The sequence below is a fragment of the Petromyzon marinus genome, chromosome 59 (genome assembly GCF_048934315.1).
Source record: "Petromyzon marinus isolate PM22_M1 ecotype Great Lakes invasive population chromosome 59, UKy_Petmar_22M1.pri1.0, whole genome shotgun sequence".
NCBI lineage: Eukaryota > Metazoa > Chordata > Hyperoartia > Petromyzontiformes > Petromyzontidae > Petromyzon > Petromyzon marinus.
Window position 1 is genome coordinate 17,446,051 of NC_133725.1, and position 18,406 is coordinate 17,464,456.

At 53.6% G+C, this 18,406-nt stretch overlaps 1 protein-coding gene across 2 annotated transcripts in view; it reads left to right on the forward strand.

Annotated features, from left to right (window-relative positions):
* The window catches only part of LOC142905909 (dual specificity tyrosine-phosphorylation-regulated kinase 2-like), a 98,199-nt gene extending 90,897 nt beyond the window's left edge, over positions 1-7,302 (forward strand). The window contains exons 9-12 of one of the 2 annotated variants that reach the window (XM_076053141.1): positions 128-300; positions 1,753-1,813; positions 2,404-2,521; positions 6,891-7,302. In XM_076053141.1, the coding sequence (XP_075909256.1) occupies positions 128-300; positions 1,753-1,813; positions 2,404-2,521; positions 6,891-7,131 (593 nt within the window). In that variant the 3' untranslated portion in view covers positions 7,132-7,302. Of the gene's footprint in view, positions 1-127; positions 1,727-1,752; positions 1,814-2,403; positions 2,522-6,890 lie in introns of those variants that run through there. The other variant, XM_076053140.1, reaches the window with a different exon arrangement.
* The last annotated feature ends 11,104 nt before the right edge of the window (positions 7,303-18,406 follow it).

The following is an 18,406-nucleotide window of genomic DNA, read 5'->3' on the forward strand; positions in this document are numbered from 1 at the left end:
GGTGTGTGGGTGTCTGTGTGCGGGTTTCTCCTCCCACCCACCCACCCACCACCGCCCCCCACACACGCGCACGTACCCAGTCCACATTCACCATCACCGCCGCTGTCGCTTGCCGTCGTCTGCACAGCCTCGCACGTGGGAGGCACCCTCGTCTACGTGGCGCCCGAGGTGCTGCTGGGCTACCCGGTCACCTGCGCCGCGGACACGTGGTCCCTGGGCTGCACCGTCGCCAAGATGGCCACCGGCAGGGACCTCTTCCTCTCCTTCGGCCGCGACGACCACCTGGCATGCTGCATCGAGGTGACCGGGGAGCCTCCTTGGGGGAAAGGGGGGGGGACACCTCAAGCGGGAGACTTGGCCCAGACCGGCCCCGCAGACATCCACCCAGCCAGTCACCCAGCCAGACACCCAGCCAGCCACACAGCCAGACACCCAGCCAGCCACCCAGTCAGACACCCAGCCAGTCACCCAGTCAGACACCCAGCCAGTCACGCAGCCAGTCACCCAGTCAGACACCCAGCTAGACACCCAGCTAGTCACCCAGCCAGTCACCTGGCCAGTTACCCAGTCAGACACCCAGCCAGTCACGCAGCCAGTCATCCAGCCAGTCACGCTGCCAGACACCCAGCCAGTCACGCTGCCAGACACCCAGTCAGACACCCAGCCAGTTACCCAGCCAGACACCCAGCCAGTCACCTGGCCAGTTACCCAGCCAGTCACCTGACCAGTTACCCAGCCAGTCACCCAGCCAGACACGCAGCCAGTGACCCAGCCAGTCACCCAGCCAGTCACCCAGCCAGTCACCCAGCCCGACACACAGCCACCCGGCCAGCCACCTGACCAGTCACCCAGTCAGTCACCCAGTAAGTCACCCAGCCAATCACCCAGCCAGACACCCAGACAAATACGCAGTTACCCAGCCAGTCACCCAGCCAGTGACCCACCGACTCGCCAAACCCACCGACCGACCCACTCACCCACCCACCTACCAACCCACCTACCTACCGACACACCCACCCACCTACCAACCTATCTACCCACCTACCCACTCACCCACCCACCTACCAACCTACCCACCTATCTACCCACCTACGCACCCATAATGCTCAATGTGACAATGTCACATAGAGATCTTTTTCTGCCGTACGGCCGATGAGAAATAGCTACGTAGCTCTGTGGGCGCCTTACCTGGTTAAAGAAAAATAGTTTAGCTGTAGCTTGGGTCCCTGTGTAGGTCACTGTCCTTCTATATGAGTCTCTAGATCTCCAAGGTGCTCTGTATGGGTCTCTGTGAGTTCCTTTTGTTCTTTGTAAGTCTATGGGTCTCTATGGGTCTCTGTATGGGTCTCTGTGAGTCCCTATTGTTCTATGTAAGTATATGGGTCTCTATGGGTCTCTGTATGGGTCTCTGTGAGTCCTTATTGTTCTATATAAGTATATGGGTCTCTATGGGTCTATGTATGGGTCTCTGTGAGTCCCTATTGTTCTATGTAAGTCTATGGGTCTCTATGGGTCTCTGTATGGGTTTCTGTGAGTCCCTATGGTTCTATGTGAGTCTCTGAATCTCTGTCGGTCTCTATGCATCTATGTATGGGTCTCTAGGAGTCCCTATGTTTCTATATGTCTCTGAATCTCTATGGGTCTCTCTGTGTAACACGCGTGTAACATGCGTGTAACACGCGTGTAACATGCGTGTAAAATGCGTGTAACAAGCGTGTCTCTCTTTGTCGCTGTCTTGAAATGGTTGTGCAGATCCTGGGCATGCCTCCAAAAGAAATGGTGGAGAGATCTCGCAACAAAGAGCACTTCTTTGGTGAGTAGAAGGGTGGTGTGGTGGTGGTGTGGTGGTGGTGCTGTGTTGGTGGTGGTTCAGTGGTGGTGGTGTCGTGGTGTGGTGTGTTGTTGATGTGGTGGTGGCGATGGTGGTGGTGTGGTGGTGGGGGGGGCCTGGGGGGAGCGGTAGGGAGGAGGTGGTGGTTGGGGTTTGGGCCCACTCAATTACGACCTGGGTTGGGGTTGATAAGCAACCCAAGTATGGATAGGTGGGTCGATAGGTTGGTGGGTGGGTAGGTGGGTGGGTGAGTTGGTGGATAGGTCGGGTGGTAGGTGGGTTGAGTGGATAGGTAGTTAGGTGAGTAAGTGGGTGGGTGGGAGTCGGTGTGGGTGGGTGAGTTGATATGTTGTTGACGTGGTGGTTAGTGACACTGTGCGTGTGTCTGTCTCTCTCTCCCTGTCTCTCTCTTTATCTCTTTATGTGTCTCTCTCTGTGTCTCTGTCTCTCTCTGCCTCTCTCTCTATCTCTCTGTCTCTCTCTGTCTCTCTCCCTGTCTCTCTATCCATCTCTCTCTATCTCTCTATCTCTGTCTATCTGTGTCTCTCTCTGTCTCTCTCGCTCTCCTGCAGACCGATTCGGCCATCCTCTCTGCCCGGCCACGAAGCGTCACCCGGGAAGCATTCCCCTGCATTTCGTGCTGTGGGGATGTGGAGCTCAGCTCGTGAACTTTATCAGAAACTGCCTACAGTAAGAACAAAGACAAAGATCCCCCATGTAGCCTCTAGCAGGCTGTAGGGGCAAGTGCTGTTAGTAGTAGCGAGTAGCAGCACCTACACACAGACAAAATCCCCCGTGTAGCCTCTAGCAGACTGTAGGGGCAAGTGCTGTTAGTAGTAGCGAGTAGCAGCATCTATGAAGGCCGGTGCTGTGGCACACACAGAGGGGGTGGGTGGCCAGCACCACGCCCGGCCGCCTTTGTCTCAGGGTTGGAGATGTTTACACACCGCACCAGGTACTCTTTTGAGGCTGAGTCGACCGAGGGGAGGACCAGGACCGGTTGTTCAGATAATCGCAGTCACTGGTGTTGGCTGTGAGCGGGAATCGAACACGTACACACACGTACACACACTCACACGCCACTAAGTGGCAGTGATGTCACCACGACGCTTGTGCCAGGCCATGTGCACCTTGAGGCCACGTGAAGTGTCGAACGCCCGCCCGCTGGCAGGAGGTCACGGGGCAGACCCAGGTGCCACAGGTCGACTGACTGAGATGACTGGCTGATGCACCACCTGTGCCCCCTACTGTGCCAACCTGCTGTGCTTTAGCCACCCGGCGCTCCGCTCGTTGTTGTGAGCGTCGCTCCTCCGCCCTCTGTTGTTGTTGGAGGGCGACTGCCTCCAACTGCCCAGTAGCGTCCTTCACGAGCCTCCTGCACAGAGGCCGATCTTGACACCGCTGGTACCAGTCATCAGCAAGTCCACTCAGCTCCACGTCCTCCTGTACCACGTCACTCCATCTCTTCTCTAGCCCGTGCCGTGCCCGTTTAGCCCCCTCAATCCGGCTGAACAAAAGCTGTTTCAGCATGCGGTGGCTGGGCATGCGGGCTACATGACCCAGCCATCGCAGCCTTGCCCGCCGGAGGAGCTCACCGATGGGACCTTGCCCAGATCTTTCAAGGATTTGTGAGCTCCTCACACAATCCAGTCTGGTTAAACCCAAGATGGATCGTAGGCAGGCCAGCCTAAATGTTTCTAACCGGCAAAGATGTTCCATTAGGGGGGTCCACGTTTCGCAAGCGTAGAGAAGGGAGGGAATGACGGTGGCCGAGAAGACCTGAAGCTTAGTGCGGAGCGAGAGACCAGGTAGCTTCCACACAGCGTTACGCAACAAATTAAAAGATATTGCCGCTCGACTGATTCGGAGTGAGACCTCTGCTGTTAAACTGGAGCCGGTCATAAGCACACTGCCCAGGTATGGGAAACTCTCCACTCGCTCCACAACTGCCCCATCACCGATTGGGAGTTGTGGGGGTGGAGTGTCCGATGGTACAATACCCAGGCAGGTGCTTAGTTTGGGTGGGGCTGATGGTAAGGCCCCACCTCTTAGTGGTACGCTCCAGTCTCAGCAGCAGCATCTCCAACTCCTCCTCTGAATGAGCAGCTATTACCCAATCATCAGCATACATAACCTGGTTGAGCAATACGGAGCCATCCCTTGACCGCACCCGGGCATCGATCAGCCTCCCATTATATCTGTACCATATAGAGATTCCCCCGGTACAGCTATTGAAGGCTTCACGAACTATGTGGTCAAAATAGATGTTAAATAATGTGGGAGCCAGAGGACATCCCTGTCGCACCCCAAGGTGTACAGGTAATGGCTCTGACTCCCGGCCACGTAGTTTTACCCGGGCCCGCTCACCATCATGAAGGTCCTTAATGATCGTGAGCAGAGCGTCAGGTACTCCAAAAGCACGAAGAACAACCCAGAGCCCAGGCCTACTGATGGTATCATAGGCCTTGACCAGGTCAATAAAGCAGAGATGTAGGTCTTGTTGGAATTCCCTACACCTCTGCTGTAGCAGACGGACAGAAAATATGGCATCTGTGTAGGACCGCCCTTTCCTGAAACCACATTGGGGCTCCGCAAGCCTCTCCTCAGCGTGCCTGGCAAGGCGATGCTGAATAATCCTTGCCAGGACCTTTCCCGGCACACTGAGGAGTGAGATGCCCCTGTAGTTGTTACAGTCTGTGCGGTCCCCCTTCTTAAAAAGGGGGACTACCAGGGCATCCTTCCAATCCTGCGGAACCCGTCCAGTGGTCCAGACTGTTGTTATGATGTCATATAGGGCAGTCTGTGCACAAACGCCACCCTCCCTCAGCATTTCGCATGGGAGATCATCTCTGCCCGCTGCCTTTCCTGGTCTCAGACTCCGGATCGCCTTCAGTACTTCCTCAACAGATGGCACCTCAGCCAGCCACTCACAGGGGGTGACTTCTTCCAATATTTGAGGCACCGCAGCCTCAGCAGGGTCATCCTCACTTTGTGCCACGATGTTTTCCTGGCTGAGGGATTTTCCCTCCCCCAGGACCTCACAGAAATGCCCAGCAAATCTGCAAACCTATTCCTGGGGGTTGGAGATTAGATCACCGTTTTTTCCCCTAATGATGGTAATAGGTGTGGCGCTGCAGGTTACTTTTTTGATGGAGTTAAATAGAGATTTGTGATCACGGGCCACGGAGACAGACTCCATCTCCTCAGCAACCCGCGACCACCACCCATCCTTGCAGCGCCTCACGGCTCTCCGAACCTCCGAGCGAAGGCTGCGGTAAGCCTCCTCATTCTCTGACGTGGGATTCTGTAGCCGATGACAGTGGGCCTGTCGTTTTTTCTCAACCATCCTGAACACCTTCTCTGTCAGCCAGGGTCTCTGGGGAGGTCTGGACCGCGTACCCAAAGCAGCCATTGCAGCTGCATGAGTCACAGTCCTAAACCTCGCCCATTTCCCCTCGACATCAGGAGGAGTCGGGGACGATGCCAATCCCAGCCGCAAGCGATGATTAAATTCTCGCTTGCAACTTTCATCAGATAACTGAGACCAGGCCACTTTAGGTTGGCATGGGGTCCTGGGTGTACACCCACCACCGGAGTGGAAGAATGGCAGGCGCATCTTACATATGACTAATCAATGGTCAGAGGGCAGATCAGCTCCACGGTAGATCCTGGTGTCAAGGACATGGGCTCGCATCCGCTGGTCCGTAACTATGTAGTCCAGCAGATGTTCTTGCTTGGACCCGGCATGCATCCATGATGTTGTGTGGATGCGCCGATGCCAGAACAGCGTGTTGGTAATTACAAGCCCATGGGCTGCACAAAAATCTAGCAGCCTCCTACCGTTGTTATTGAGCTGATCTGGCCCATGCCCTTCAATCACTCCAGACCAGGTGCCAGCATCATGACCAACTCGGCCATTGAAGTCACCCAACATGATGACTCTCTCCCGAGGGGCCACTTTAGCCAGCACCTGTGACAGGAGGTCATAGAAGGCATCTGACTCATTGGCTTTGCCTGCATCCTTTCACGGATGTTCATCTTCGGTGGGGGCATAAGTAACCACGACCACCATTCCTCGCCTCCGGTTGATGGGAAGGCGAGCCCAAAGTAGCCTGGGGCTTACAGCTTCCCACACCTCACCGCCACGCTCCCACGCCCCCTTCGTTCTTTTGTTCAACAGAAGAGCCACATCCTGTTGTTTGGCAGTCTGCTGCCCCGAGTAGAGGACTGTCCACCCATCATGGTGGCAGGAGCCAGAACCGGTCCACCGGACCTCCTGAATGCCACAGAGATCCAGGCGGTACCGGTCCAGCTCCCGACAGAGGAGTGGCAGCCTCTCCTCCGCAGTGAGCGTTCGAACATTCCACGTTGCCACCCGTAGTGGTTTTTCGTTGTTTCTGGAGGAGCCCCGAGGGTAGATATTCAATCTCCTGGCTCCGCCAATTGGGGTTTGGCCAGGAGACGTCATAGACGCCTGGCCCCCCGGGGCCTCCGGCACAAGCTTATTAGCTATATACTTAATTCGCGGTTTAGTGGTAATTAATTGAAGGTGGAGGGGTTACCAGCCCCTCGCACCCGTCCAGAGCTCCCGTTTAGACCCTGTGGTGGACACAGATGCCATGAGGGGAGGAGCCAATCGAAATTGGACCTCCCCCCACAGCACTGTCCACGGCAGAGTTGCCCGTCCGGCACCACGAGGAGGTAGGGGGTTGTTTTGCCGGACGGACCTACACACACGTACACACACACGTACAGATACACACGTACACACACACGTACACACACACACGTACACACACACGTACAGACACACACGTACACACACACACGTACACACACACACACGTACAGACACACACGTACACACACACACGTACACACACACACGTACAGACACACACGTACAGACACAATCAGATTGGAACGTGACGTACGTCTAGCGAACGTCATATCCTCACCCCGCCTCACCCCCCTTCTTGTCCTTCCCCCCCCCCTCCGTGCCCCCCCTAACCCCCTCCGTGCCCCCCCTCACCCCCCTCCGTGCCCCCCCTCACCCTAGCTGGGATCCGGAACTCCGCATGACACCGGAGCAGGCGCTGGCTCACGGCTGGCTCCAGAGCGACGACACCGCCAGCCCCAGCGACGACCTCCCCACCACCAGCTGGGCCCTCCCCACCACCAGCCGGGCCCTCCCCACCACCAGCCATGCCCTCCCCACCACCAGCCGGGCCCTCCCCACCACCAGCCAGGCCCTCCCCACCACCAGCCGGGCCCTCCCCAGAGCTGTGAAGCCACGGTGAGGCTCTCTCTGTGTGTATGGGTCTCTGTGGGTCTCTATGAGTCTCTATGAGTCTCTGTGTGTATGGGTCTCTGTGTGTATGGGTCTCTGTGTGTCTCTGTATGTGTATGGGTCTCTAAGAGTATGGGTCTCTGTGAGTATGGGTCTCTGTGAGTTTCTGTGGGTCTCTATGAGTATGGGTCTCTGTGAGTCTCTGTGGGTCTCTATGAGTATGGGTCTCCATGAGTATGGGTCTCTGTGAGTCTCTGTGGGTCTCTATGAGTATGGGTCTCTGTGTGTATGGGTCTCTGCTGGTCTCTATGAGTATGAGTCTCTGTGAGTCTCTGTGAGTCTCTATGAGTATGGGTCTCTGCTGGTCTCTATGAGTATGGGTCGCTGTGAGTCTCTGTGGGTCTCTATGAGTATGGGTCTCTGTGAGTCTCGGTGGGTCTCTATGAGTATGGGTCTCTGTGAGTCTCGGTGGGTCTCTATGAGTATGGGTCTCTATGAGTATGGGTCTCTGTGGGTCTCTGCTGGTCTCTATGAGTATGGGTCTCTGTGAGTCTCTGTGGGTCTCTATGAGTATGGGTCTCTGTGAGTCTCTGTGGGTCTCTATGAGTATGGGTCTCTGTGAGTCTCTGTGGGTCTCTATGGGTATGGGTCTCTATGAGTATGGGTCTCTGTGAGTCTCTGTGGGTCTCTATGAGTATGGGTCTCTATGTGTATGGGTCTCTGTGTGTATGGGTCTCTGCTGGTCTCTATGAGTATGGGTCTCTGTGAGTCTCTGTGGGTCTCTATGAGTATGGGTCTCTGTGTGTATGGGTCTCTGCTGATCTCTATGAGTATAGGTCTCTATGAGTCTCTGTGGGTCTCTATGGGTATGGGTCTCTATGAGTATGGGCCTCTGTGAGTCTCTGTGGGTTTCTATGAGTATGGGTCTCTGTGAGTCTCTGCGGGTCTCTATGAGTATGGGTCTCTGTGAATCTCTGTGGGTGTTTATGAGTATGGGTCTCTATGAGCATGGGTCTCTATGAGTATGGGTCTCTATGAGTATGGGTCTCTGTGAATCTCTGTGGGTGTCTATGAGTCTGTAGAAACTCGTGATGGGCAAGTCCACTCCTGGGGGTGGGGACCGACTGTGACCTCTGGCCGTAGTCGCGCGATGCTGACGTGGTGGTGCTGTGGTGTTGCTGCCTCTCTCTCCACAGAGCTCAGCCGGAGAAGAGGCTCCCATCATCATCATCATCATCCTCCTCCTCCGATGAGGAGGGGGAGGAGGAGGAGCAGGAGGAGGAGAAGGAGGAGGATGAGGAGGAGATGGAGGAGGACGAGGACGAGGAGGAGGATGAGGATGAGGATGAGGAGGATGAGGATGAGGAGGATGAGGAGGAGGAGGAGGATGAGGAGGATGAGGAGGAGGATGAGGAAGATGAGGATGAGGAGGATGAGGATGAGGAGGATGAGGAGGAGGATGAGGACGAGGAGGAGGAGACGGAGGATGAGGAGGAGATGGAGGAGGACGAGGAGGCGGAGGAGGCGATGGAGGAGGAGGAGTTGGATGAGGATGAGATGGATGAGGAGATAGAGGAGGAAACGGGGGATGAGGAAAAGGATGAGAATGAGGAGCAGGAGAACAAATGTGAGGAGGAGGGGGGTGATGAGGAGACAGAGGAGGAGGTGGAGAAGGTGGTGGTTGTGGTGGTGCAAGAGGTCGAGACGAAGGTGGTGAAGATGGAAGTGAACGAGGACAAGATGGAGGAGGAGGAGGAGAAGACGGAGGAGGAGAAGGAGGAGAAGGACGAGAAGATGGAGGAGAAGGAGGTGGAGGAGGTGGAGGAGGAGACGGATGAGGAGAAGGAGGAGGAGAAGGAGGTGGTGGTGGTGGTGGCCGTGGTGCAAGAGGTCGAGACGAAGGAGTTGGAGGAGGAGACAGAAGAGAACAAGGAGAAGATGGAGAAGATGGAGGAGGTGGAGATGCGGCAACAGCAGAAGAAGGAGGAGGAGGAGGAGGAGAAGAAGAAGAGGAAGCGAGGGGGCTTGGCCCAACTGGGCAGGGCGCTCCGCTCACTCCGGTCGCTCTTCGGCCGCCTGCTGCTGTGTGGTGGACGGCCCACGGCAGAGTAGCGGCGTGGTGGTGGTGGTGGAGTCGGTGCCATCCACCACCACGAGCAGCACCACCACCGCACGCACCACCCACTCACCCCGTAACACCACACTCACCACACACACCCAGCCACACACACCCAGCCCACACACACACACTCACCCCACACACACACACTCACCCCACACACACACACACTCACCCCACACACACTCACCCCACACACACACTCACCCCACACACACACTCACCACACACACACACACTCACCACACACACTCACCACACACACACACTCACCCCACACACTCCCGTGGGGAAACAGCTGTGGCAGAAGACGAAAGAGTGGAAACCCAGACATGGACTGGACACAGCCACTCTGACTGCACTCACCACACACTCAGCCCACCACTCACTCACCACACACTCAGCCCAGTAGCCTACCCAGGGCCCGCTTACCCCGGGACTCCAGCCCATGCTGGTTTTCATCCGGTGGCAGTCCTCAAAGGAGGAGGATGAGGGAGGGAGTGACCTCGCCACACGGTTTCCAGGACATGGGGAGGGGGAAGGGAGGCCTGGTGCAGGCACTGGGCGAGAAGCCTGTCTAGGCCCTGCCACGTGAAGTTTGTTTAAGAAAAAATGTTATAATTTAATCATATATAGCTCTGTACATAATATCGTAGTTTTGAATGTTATTATTGTAAATATTATAATTATTGTAAGAATGTTGTGTTCTTCTAAGAGGGTTGTTATTGTGCATAAAGTCACCGGGACGTGAGATGACCTTGCAGACGTTGATTTTGTGGGGTCTGGTGCCGTCGATTGTCAGTGACGTGTGGGGTCTGGGTTCATCTTGGCCGTGTCACTGGGGTTTATAATGGGCAGGTAGGGTGGGTTCATCTTGGCCGTGTCACTGGGGTTTATAATGGACAGGTAGGGTGGGTTTATAATGGGCAGGTAGGGTGGGTTTATAATGGACAGGTAGGGTGGGTTTATAATGGGCAGGTAGGGTGGGTTCATCTTGGCCGTGTCACTGGGGTTTATAATGGGCAGGTAGGGTGGGTTTATAATGGACAGGTAGGGTGGGTTATAATGGACAGGTAGGGTGGGTTTATAATGGGCAGGTAGGGTGGGTTTATAATGGGCAGGTAGGGTGGGTTCATAATGGATAGGTAGGGTGGGTTTATAATGGGCAGGTAGGGTGGGTTTATAATGAACAGGTAGGGTGGGTTTACAATGGGCAGGTAGGGTGGGTTTATAATTGGCAGGTAGGGTGGGTTTATAATGGGCAGGTAGGGTGGGTATTTAATGGTCAGGTAGGATGGGTTTATAATGGACAGGTAGGGTGGGTTTATAATGGACAGGTAGGGTGGGTTTATAATGGGCAGGTAGAGTGGGTTAATAATGCGCAGGTAGAGTGGGTTTATAATGGACAGGTAGGGTGGGTTTATAATGGGCAGGTAGAGTGGGTTTATAATGGGCACGTAGAGTGGGTTCATAATGGACAGGTGGGGTGGATTTATAATGGGCAGGTAGGGTGGGATGGCGATTGGACGCCTTCCCCACGTAAGATGGCGGTTAGGTGCCTTCCCTATGCAAGATGGCGGTTGGGCGCCTTCCCTTGGTCCCTTTCCAAATAGATTGGTCCCTTTCCACGTTAATGGGTCTCTTTGTGAGTCTGTGGGCGTATGTTGTGAGTCTACCGGCGTCCGTTGTGAGTCTGCTTGTGTCCGTTGTGAGTCTGTGGGTGTCCGTTCTGAGTCTGCGGGTGTCTGTTGCGAGTCTGTGGGTGTCCGTTGTGAGTCTTCCGGCGTCCGTTGTGAGTCTGCTTGTGTCCGTTGTGTGTCTGTGGGTGTCTGTTCTGAGTCTGCGGGTGTCTGTTGTGAGTCTGTGGGTGTCTGTTGCGAGTCTGTGGGTGTCCGTTGTGAGTCTGCGGGTGTCTGTTGTGAGTCTGTGGGTGTCCGTTCTGAGTCTGCGGGTGTCTGTTGTGAGTCTGCGGGTGTCTGTTGTGAGTCTGTGGGTGTCCATTGTGAGTCTGTGGGTGTCCGTTGTGAGTCTGCGGGTGTCCGTTGTGAGTCTGTGGATGTCCATTGTGAGTCTGCGGGTGTCCGTTGTGAGTCTGTGGGTGTTCCTTGTGAGTCTGTTGGTGTCCGTTGCGAGTCTGTGGGTGTCTGTTGTGAGTCTGTGGGTGTCCATTGTGAGTCTGCGGGTGTCCGTTGTGAATCTGTGGGTGTTCATTGTGAGTCTGCGGGTGTCCGTTGTGAGTCTGTGGGTGTTCATTGTGAGTCTGTGGGTGTCCGTTGCGAGTCTGTGGGTGTCCGTTCTGAGTCTGCGGGTGTCTGTTGTGAGTCTGCGGGTGTCCGTTGTGAGTCTGTGGGTGTCCGTTGCGAGTCTGTGCGTGTCCGTTGTGAGTCTGCGGGTGGTGTTAGTGATTGTGGTTGTTAGTAGTGGTGATAGTGGTGGTGTTACTGGTGTTAGTGATGGTGGTGTTGGTGGTATTAGTGATGGTGGTGTAAGTGAGGTGATCAGATGCCATGGTGGTCCCCATCTTTAAGAAGGGAGACCGCACAGACTGTAACAACTACAGGGGCATCTCACTCCTCAGTGTGCCGGGAAAGGTCCTGGCAAGGATTATTCAACACTGCCTTACCAGGCATGCTGAGGAGAGGCTTGCGGAGCCCCAATGTGGTTTCAGGAAAGGGTGGTCCTGCACAGATGCCATATTTTCTGTCCGTTTGCTAAAGCAGAGGTGTAGGGAATTCCAACAAGACCTACATCTCTGCTTTATTGACCTGGTAAAGGCCTATGACACCATAAGTAGGCCTGCTCTCTGGCTTCTTCGTGCTTTCGGAGTCCCTGACCCGCTGCTCACGATCTTTAAGGACCTTCATTATGGTGAGCGGACCCGGGTAAAACTACATTGCCGGGAGTCGGAGCCATTCCCTGTTCACCTTGGGGTGCGACAGGGATGTCCTCTGGCTCCAACATTATTTAACATCTATTTCGACCACGTAGTTCGTGAGGCCTTCAGTAGCTGTACCGGAGGAATTTCCATCTGGTACAGATACAGTGGGAGGCTGATCAATGCCCGGATGCCGTCAAGGGATGGCTCCCTATTGGTCAACCACGTTATGTATGCCGATGACGTGATAATTGCGGCTCACTCAGAGGAGGAGTTGGAGGCGCTGCTGCTAAAACTGGAGTGTGCCACTAAGAGGTGGGGCCTTACCATCAGCCCCACCAAAACGAAGCACCTGCCTGGGTATTTTGTACCATCGAGCACTCCACCCCCACAACTCCCAATCGGTGATGGGGCAGTTGTGGAGAGAGTGGAAAGTTTCCCATACCTGGGCAGTGTGCTCATGACCGTCTCCGGTTTAACAGCAGAGGTCTCACTCCGAATCAGTCGAGCGGCATTATCTTTTCAGCAGTTGGGTAACGCTGTGTGGAAGCTACCTGGTCTGTCGCTCCACACGAAGCTTCGGGTCTTCTCAGCCACAGTCATTCCCTCCCTTCTCTACGCTTGTGAAACGTGGACCCCCCTAATGGAACATCTTTGCCGGTTAGAAACGTTGAGGCTGGCCTGCCTCCGATCAATCCTGGGTTTAACAAGGCTGGATTGTGTGAGGAGCTCACAAATCCTCGAAAGATCTGGACAAAGCCCCATCAGTGAGCTCCTCCGGCAGTCAAGGCTGCGTTGGCTGGGCCATGCAGCCTGCATGCCCAATCACCGCATGCCCAAGCAGATTTTATTTGGCCGGATCGAGGGGGCTGAACGGACGCAGCACGGGCTAGAGAAGAGATGGAATGATGTGGTACAGCAGGATGTGGAGCTGAGTGGACTTGCCGATAACTGGTACCAGCTGTGTCAAGATCGGCCTCTGTGGAAGAGGCTCGTGAAGGACGCTACTGGGCAGTTGGAGGCAGTCGCCCTCCAACAACAACGGAGAGCACAGGAACGACGCTCCCAACAACGAGCAGAGCGCCGGATGGCTAAAGCACAGCAAGTTGGCACAGTAAGGGGCACAGGTGGTGCATCAGCCAGTCATCTCAGTCAGTCGACCTGTGGCACCTGGGTCTGCCCCGTGACCTCCTGCCAGCGGGCGGGCGTTCGACACTTCACTTGGCCTCAAGGTGCACATGGCCTGGCACAAGCGTCGTGGTGACATCACCGCCACTTAGTGGCGAATGGCGATTGTTGTTGTTGGTGTTAGTGATGGTGGAATTTTTGTTGCTGGTGTTAGTCGTGGTGGTGTTAGTGATGGTGGTATTATTGGTGCTGGTAGTGGTGTTCGTGGTGGTCTTAGTGGTGGTGTTAGTGTTGGTGGTATTATTGGTGGTGGTGTTAGTAGTGGTGTTAGTTATGGTGTTAGTGGGGTAGTGTAGCGGTTAGCGCGCTGCTCTAAGAACCTGGCGACCTGGGTTTGATTCCCGCTCACAGCCAACATTGGTGACGATTATCTGAACTGGTCCTGGGCCTCACCCTAGATCGACTCAGCCTTAAATGAGTACCTGGTGGGAGGTGCAAACATTGCCACTGGGGAGACAAAGGCGGCCGGGCGTGGTGTTGGCTACCCACCCTCTCGTGTGCCGTGCCGGCCTTCATAGGTGCTCGCGGACAGCACTTGCCCCAACAGTCTGTTAAGGCTATACGGGGGATCTTTGTCTTTGTTCGTGGTGTTAATTGTGGTGTTAGTAGTGGTGTTCGTAGTAGTGGTGTTCGTAGTAGTGGTGTTCGTAGTGGTGGTGTTCGTAGTGGTGGTGTTGGTGGTGTTAGGAGTAGTGTTAGTAGTGGTGTCCGAACAGAGGTGCAACGCTCACGACAACAACCTTTGAGCCGGGCATCTAAAATGCAGCAAGTTGGCACAGTCATCTCAGTCAGACAACTCATGGCACCTGGGTCTGACCTGTGACCGCCTGTCAGTGAGCCTTCGGCACTTCACGTGGTCTCAAAGTGCACCTGGCCTGGCACAGGCGCCGTGGTCACATCACCGCTACTTAGTGGCGAATGGCAGTTGTTGTTTTTTGTATTTTTCGTATTGTGTGACTGGTGAGGATGTGAGTCCGTGTTGATGAGAGTCCGCATTGTGACGTGACGTGGGTTTAGACGTGGGTGTGTCATGCCCCTTCAACTCTGCGTGTCCCTTGCCTCTGTCTGCCGCTCTCCACGCAGAGACCCGGACCGCGCGAGAGACACCGTGAGCTCTGAGCACCCTCGTCTGCAAGTTGCTACCATGGAGGTACATGTGGCTCCTCGACTCGTGTGGTGAAGTATGGGTGGACGTGTGTTCTCCCCTCTGCGTGTGCCTACCTGTCACCTGTATACCTGGGTGTGCTTCTCCTTGCCCGCCTAAGTGTGTGCGCGTCTATCAGAGTGTCTCTCCGAGATCCTTTTGGTGTACGTGCCCGTCTACGCGTGAGCATCTACAGCGCTGTTATCTATCCACTGATGGATGAACGCCTCTCTCCCTGAGACCCTACTACCCCTCACATCCTGTGATGGAATAATCTGCCAAGCGCCGATTTCGTCGCACCATCTCTCTAGCGGCTCTCCTCTCTGATGTGTTCTGTTCCTTGGTTGTCGCTCCGTTATTATTCTTGACCGTGAGCCATTGTTGTCCCTCCTAGCCATGGCTCGTCCGGCCCGAGTCCCACTCACTCCTCTTAACAGTTTGAACGATGCCATTGACCTGCGTGTGACCTCGAAATCCACACGTCTTTCATTGTAAATCCAAGCATGGCAACTGATATTGGCCAAATATCCCAACGCTGAGAACTGGCAACATCTCGGCAGGACCCTCCTGAATGTGGAGCCCAGGATGTCAGAGATGCTGGCTCAGTGCTCGCCCACTGCACTTGCTCCAACATCTTAATCAAGCCCATGTGGTGGACGTTTGTCTTTGTGTGTGTAGATCAGCCGAGCTGGAGAGGCTCGGAGTAACGGCGAGTCTTGCACCACGTGGAGTGCGCTGTCCTCAGCGCGCACCGGCTCCATCCGCAGCAAATCGCCACAAGGTAAGAATAGAAATGAGTGACGTCAAGATGGCCACGCTGAATGGTGGGACATCACGACGGTCATGTTTCAAGGGGGACGTCACAGTGACCATGATGCATGGGGGACTTCATGGTGGCCATGTTGCATGGGTGATGTACCGTTCGAATTTTGCCGTTCTCTGGTCTAACACCGACGAGACAAGGTCATAAAGAAGGCTGTCTCTGGTGCGGGCCAGTCAGTTTCAAAGACAATGCCCATATATTATCGGAGCATGTTTGTTTGCATATTTTTCCACAAGTACGTGTGGTAAATGCAGACTTGATGCCTTGCAAAAGGTATCTATTTGGTGTTTGAACATATTAACACCTGTTTTTGTGCCAGAAAGGGTAAAAGCTATTCTTATTTCATAAAATCCTTCTTGGCATATCTGTGTTATATTTATCTAATTCGTTAACCCCGTTTTCAAACCCAAGCAACCTAAGATGTCCTCAGAGCTGCATATAGCTGGACATCGAACAAAGATGGTCACTGCATGGCACGCTTTCAGATGTGCTTCTGCAGTCATCTGGAATGCTCTTCCGACATTAGGCAGCCACTGGAGCGATGCACTTTTAAATCAATAATTTTTGCGAACTTGTTAGTTTGTTGCCTTTCCCCCTCACTTCTGATTAGCAGGGCTGCCGAAGCACGGTTTAACATACGGACATAACTGGTATTGGCCAAAACATCCAAATCCCCTGCAAATTCCTCAAATTGGGATCACACAGCAGACGTAATGACAGCAGCGTCGCCCCCATTCTCTGTAAAGCATCTGCAGGAACCTCCTGAAAAGGAATCTTGAGACTTTTTGAGGCTGTGCTGCTTAAATGAAAGATCACCGACAGCTGTTGTTATTCTCTTGCCTGCAGCAATCCTGGCTCTCTTTGGCCCACAAATGACCCACCGGGAGAAGTTGGAGCTTGTCGCCATACAGCAAGTATGGTACTTTGCGCTCCGCAACAGATCCCGGGGGCACAACAACGATGGATACGACGACCACGAACATCATTACATTCCGGTGAGACTCGCCACAAAGCCCCCGCCGTGGGGGCGGTCACAGGGCGCAGCAGTCGCGGGGTTCGTGGCTTCTTGTCATTGCAATTTAAGCACCAACCAACCAGAGAAAGCACACGTGCACTCTCCCACACACTTCACAATCAGAAGTGTATTTCCCAAGTTAAGCCCATTGAGCTAAAGAGCTTTTTTTAGGGTGACTCGGCCAGCAGACATCAGAGCATTCCACAATTACAGATTTAAGAAAACCAAACGCTTAATAAAAGCAATTATTTCGTAAAATAATGCTCACATGTTGTGATTTTCAAAATATAGTCAGTCTAAATTTGTGTAATTTTGTGCAGGTCCACCATGAGCACCTCCACTACCGCTATGAGGTGCTGAAGAAGATTGGGGATGGAGCTCAAAGCCAGGTGATCCGGTGCCTTGACCAAAAGATGAACACCCTGGTGGCAGTGAAGATCTTGAGATCACCATTGAGGTAAGAATTCAGAGTGGTGTCGTCACAAGGACGACGTTGTTGTTATGTCCAGTGCTGTGGGCGGCCGTGTGATGAGGTGGTGACAACTCGTGCCTCACGTAGAGGGTCCCCGGTTCGACTCCTGACTCGGGTGTCCTCCTGTGTGGAGTTTGTATGTTCTCCCCCTGTTCTGGATCAGTTCACTCTTACATTACATTAAGTCTTCATTTAACCCGGTAGATGCATTCCTGAAAAGTGCCGCATTAAGGGAAAGCACATTAAGCAAACATAATATCCCCATATATAATGTAACGATAAAGTTTTGCAAGATATAATACACGCACACAGTGATGTAAAGAGATCAATAACGGAGGGCATGCTGTCACGTCACGTGATCATTCCGCATTCCACCTACTGTGTCATACCGCTCAGCCTTGCAATTTTATAGCGGGCACATTCCACGTTATAATGGGCGCCTTCCTGCATTAGAACAGAAGCATTCCGGATTATAATGGGTGCGGTCCGTGTTATAACGGGAGCCTTCCACATTATCATGGGCACGTTCCACGCTATAAAAGGCGTGTTCCACGCTGTAATGGGGTTGTCCCATGTCATAACGGGCGTGTTACATGTTATAACGGGTGCGTTCTGCGTTATAGCAGCTACTTCATGGGACCTCCTTTGCCAGTACCAAAATATACTCCCAAAGAAGGTCCATGATGTAGCCGTTCACCCTGAGCTCTCATTACTCTGATAACGCTTGTCTTTGTGCTGTACACCTTTTGGCGTACTCTGGTCTAACATCGTTTTTGAGACGAGGCTCAAAAGAAAACTGTCTCTGGTGTGGACCAATCAGTTTCAAAGACAATGCATATATTATCAGAGTATGTTTTTTGTTTGCATTCTGACCACAAGTATTATGGTTAATGCAGACATGATTCCTTGTAAAAGGTTTCAGTTTGGTGTTTTAACATCTTAACACCTGTTTTGTTGCCAGAAAAAAAGGGAAAATCTATTCTGATATTTTGGTACTGGCAAAGGAGGTCCCATGATATCCCACGTTATAATGCCTTGCTCTGTGAGAGCCACATTTAGTCACGACTCAGCTGTGGCTCAGTCTCTAAAACTCAGGCTCAGCTCTCGCTCAGCCGTGGTTTGGCTCAGGCTTGAGCCGCTCAGCTGCTGTTAAAGATACATGAGTGGCTCAGCCGTGGCTTGGCTCAGCTTCTGGGAATCCTGAGTGTGGCTGGGGCCATGCTCGGAGTCGGCTCAATTCACACATTAGGGAATCACTACGTTCAGGCAACACCCCAAACCCCCTTCTATCCCTTGCTTATTTGATCCTCTTCCCGATCCTTTCTGGAACCTTCCATGAGCGCGGTACCGGAACTCACAATGCCATTACACTTGGGGAACGTATATTTATTTATTTAATTCGGAATAGAATTTGTTTCTGGTCATTCCTTTAGCAAGTCTAAGTCATGATTCATTTGTGGATTTTCTCTGCACAGCTCCAAGGATGATACATTTCAGAGAAAGGAGCTCCAGATGGCTCTGGAACTTCAGGGCGAGGGCAGTGATGAGGAGTACAACGTCATCAAAGTCCTGAACCATTTTGACTTCAGAGGACACCACTGCATTGTCCTGGAGCTGTTGAAGTACGTACCATGTGTTCCCACCGCCCC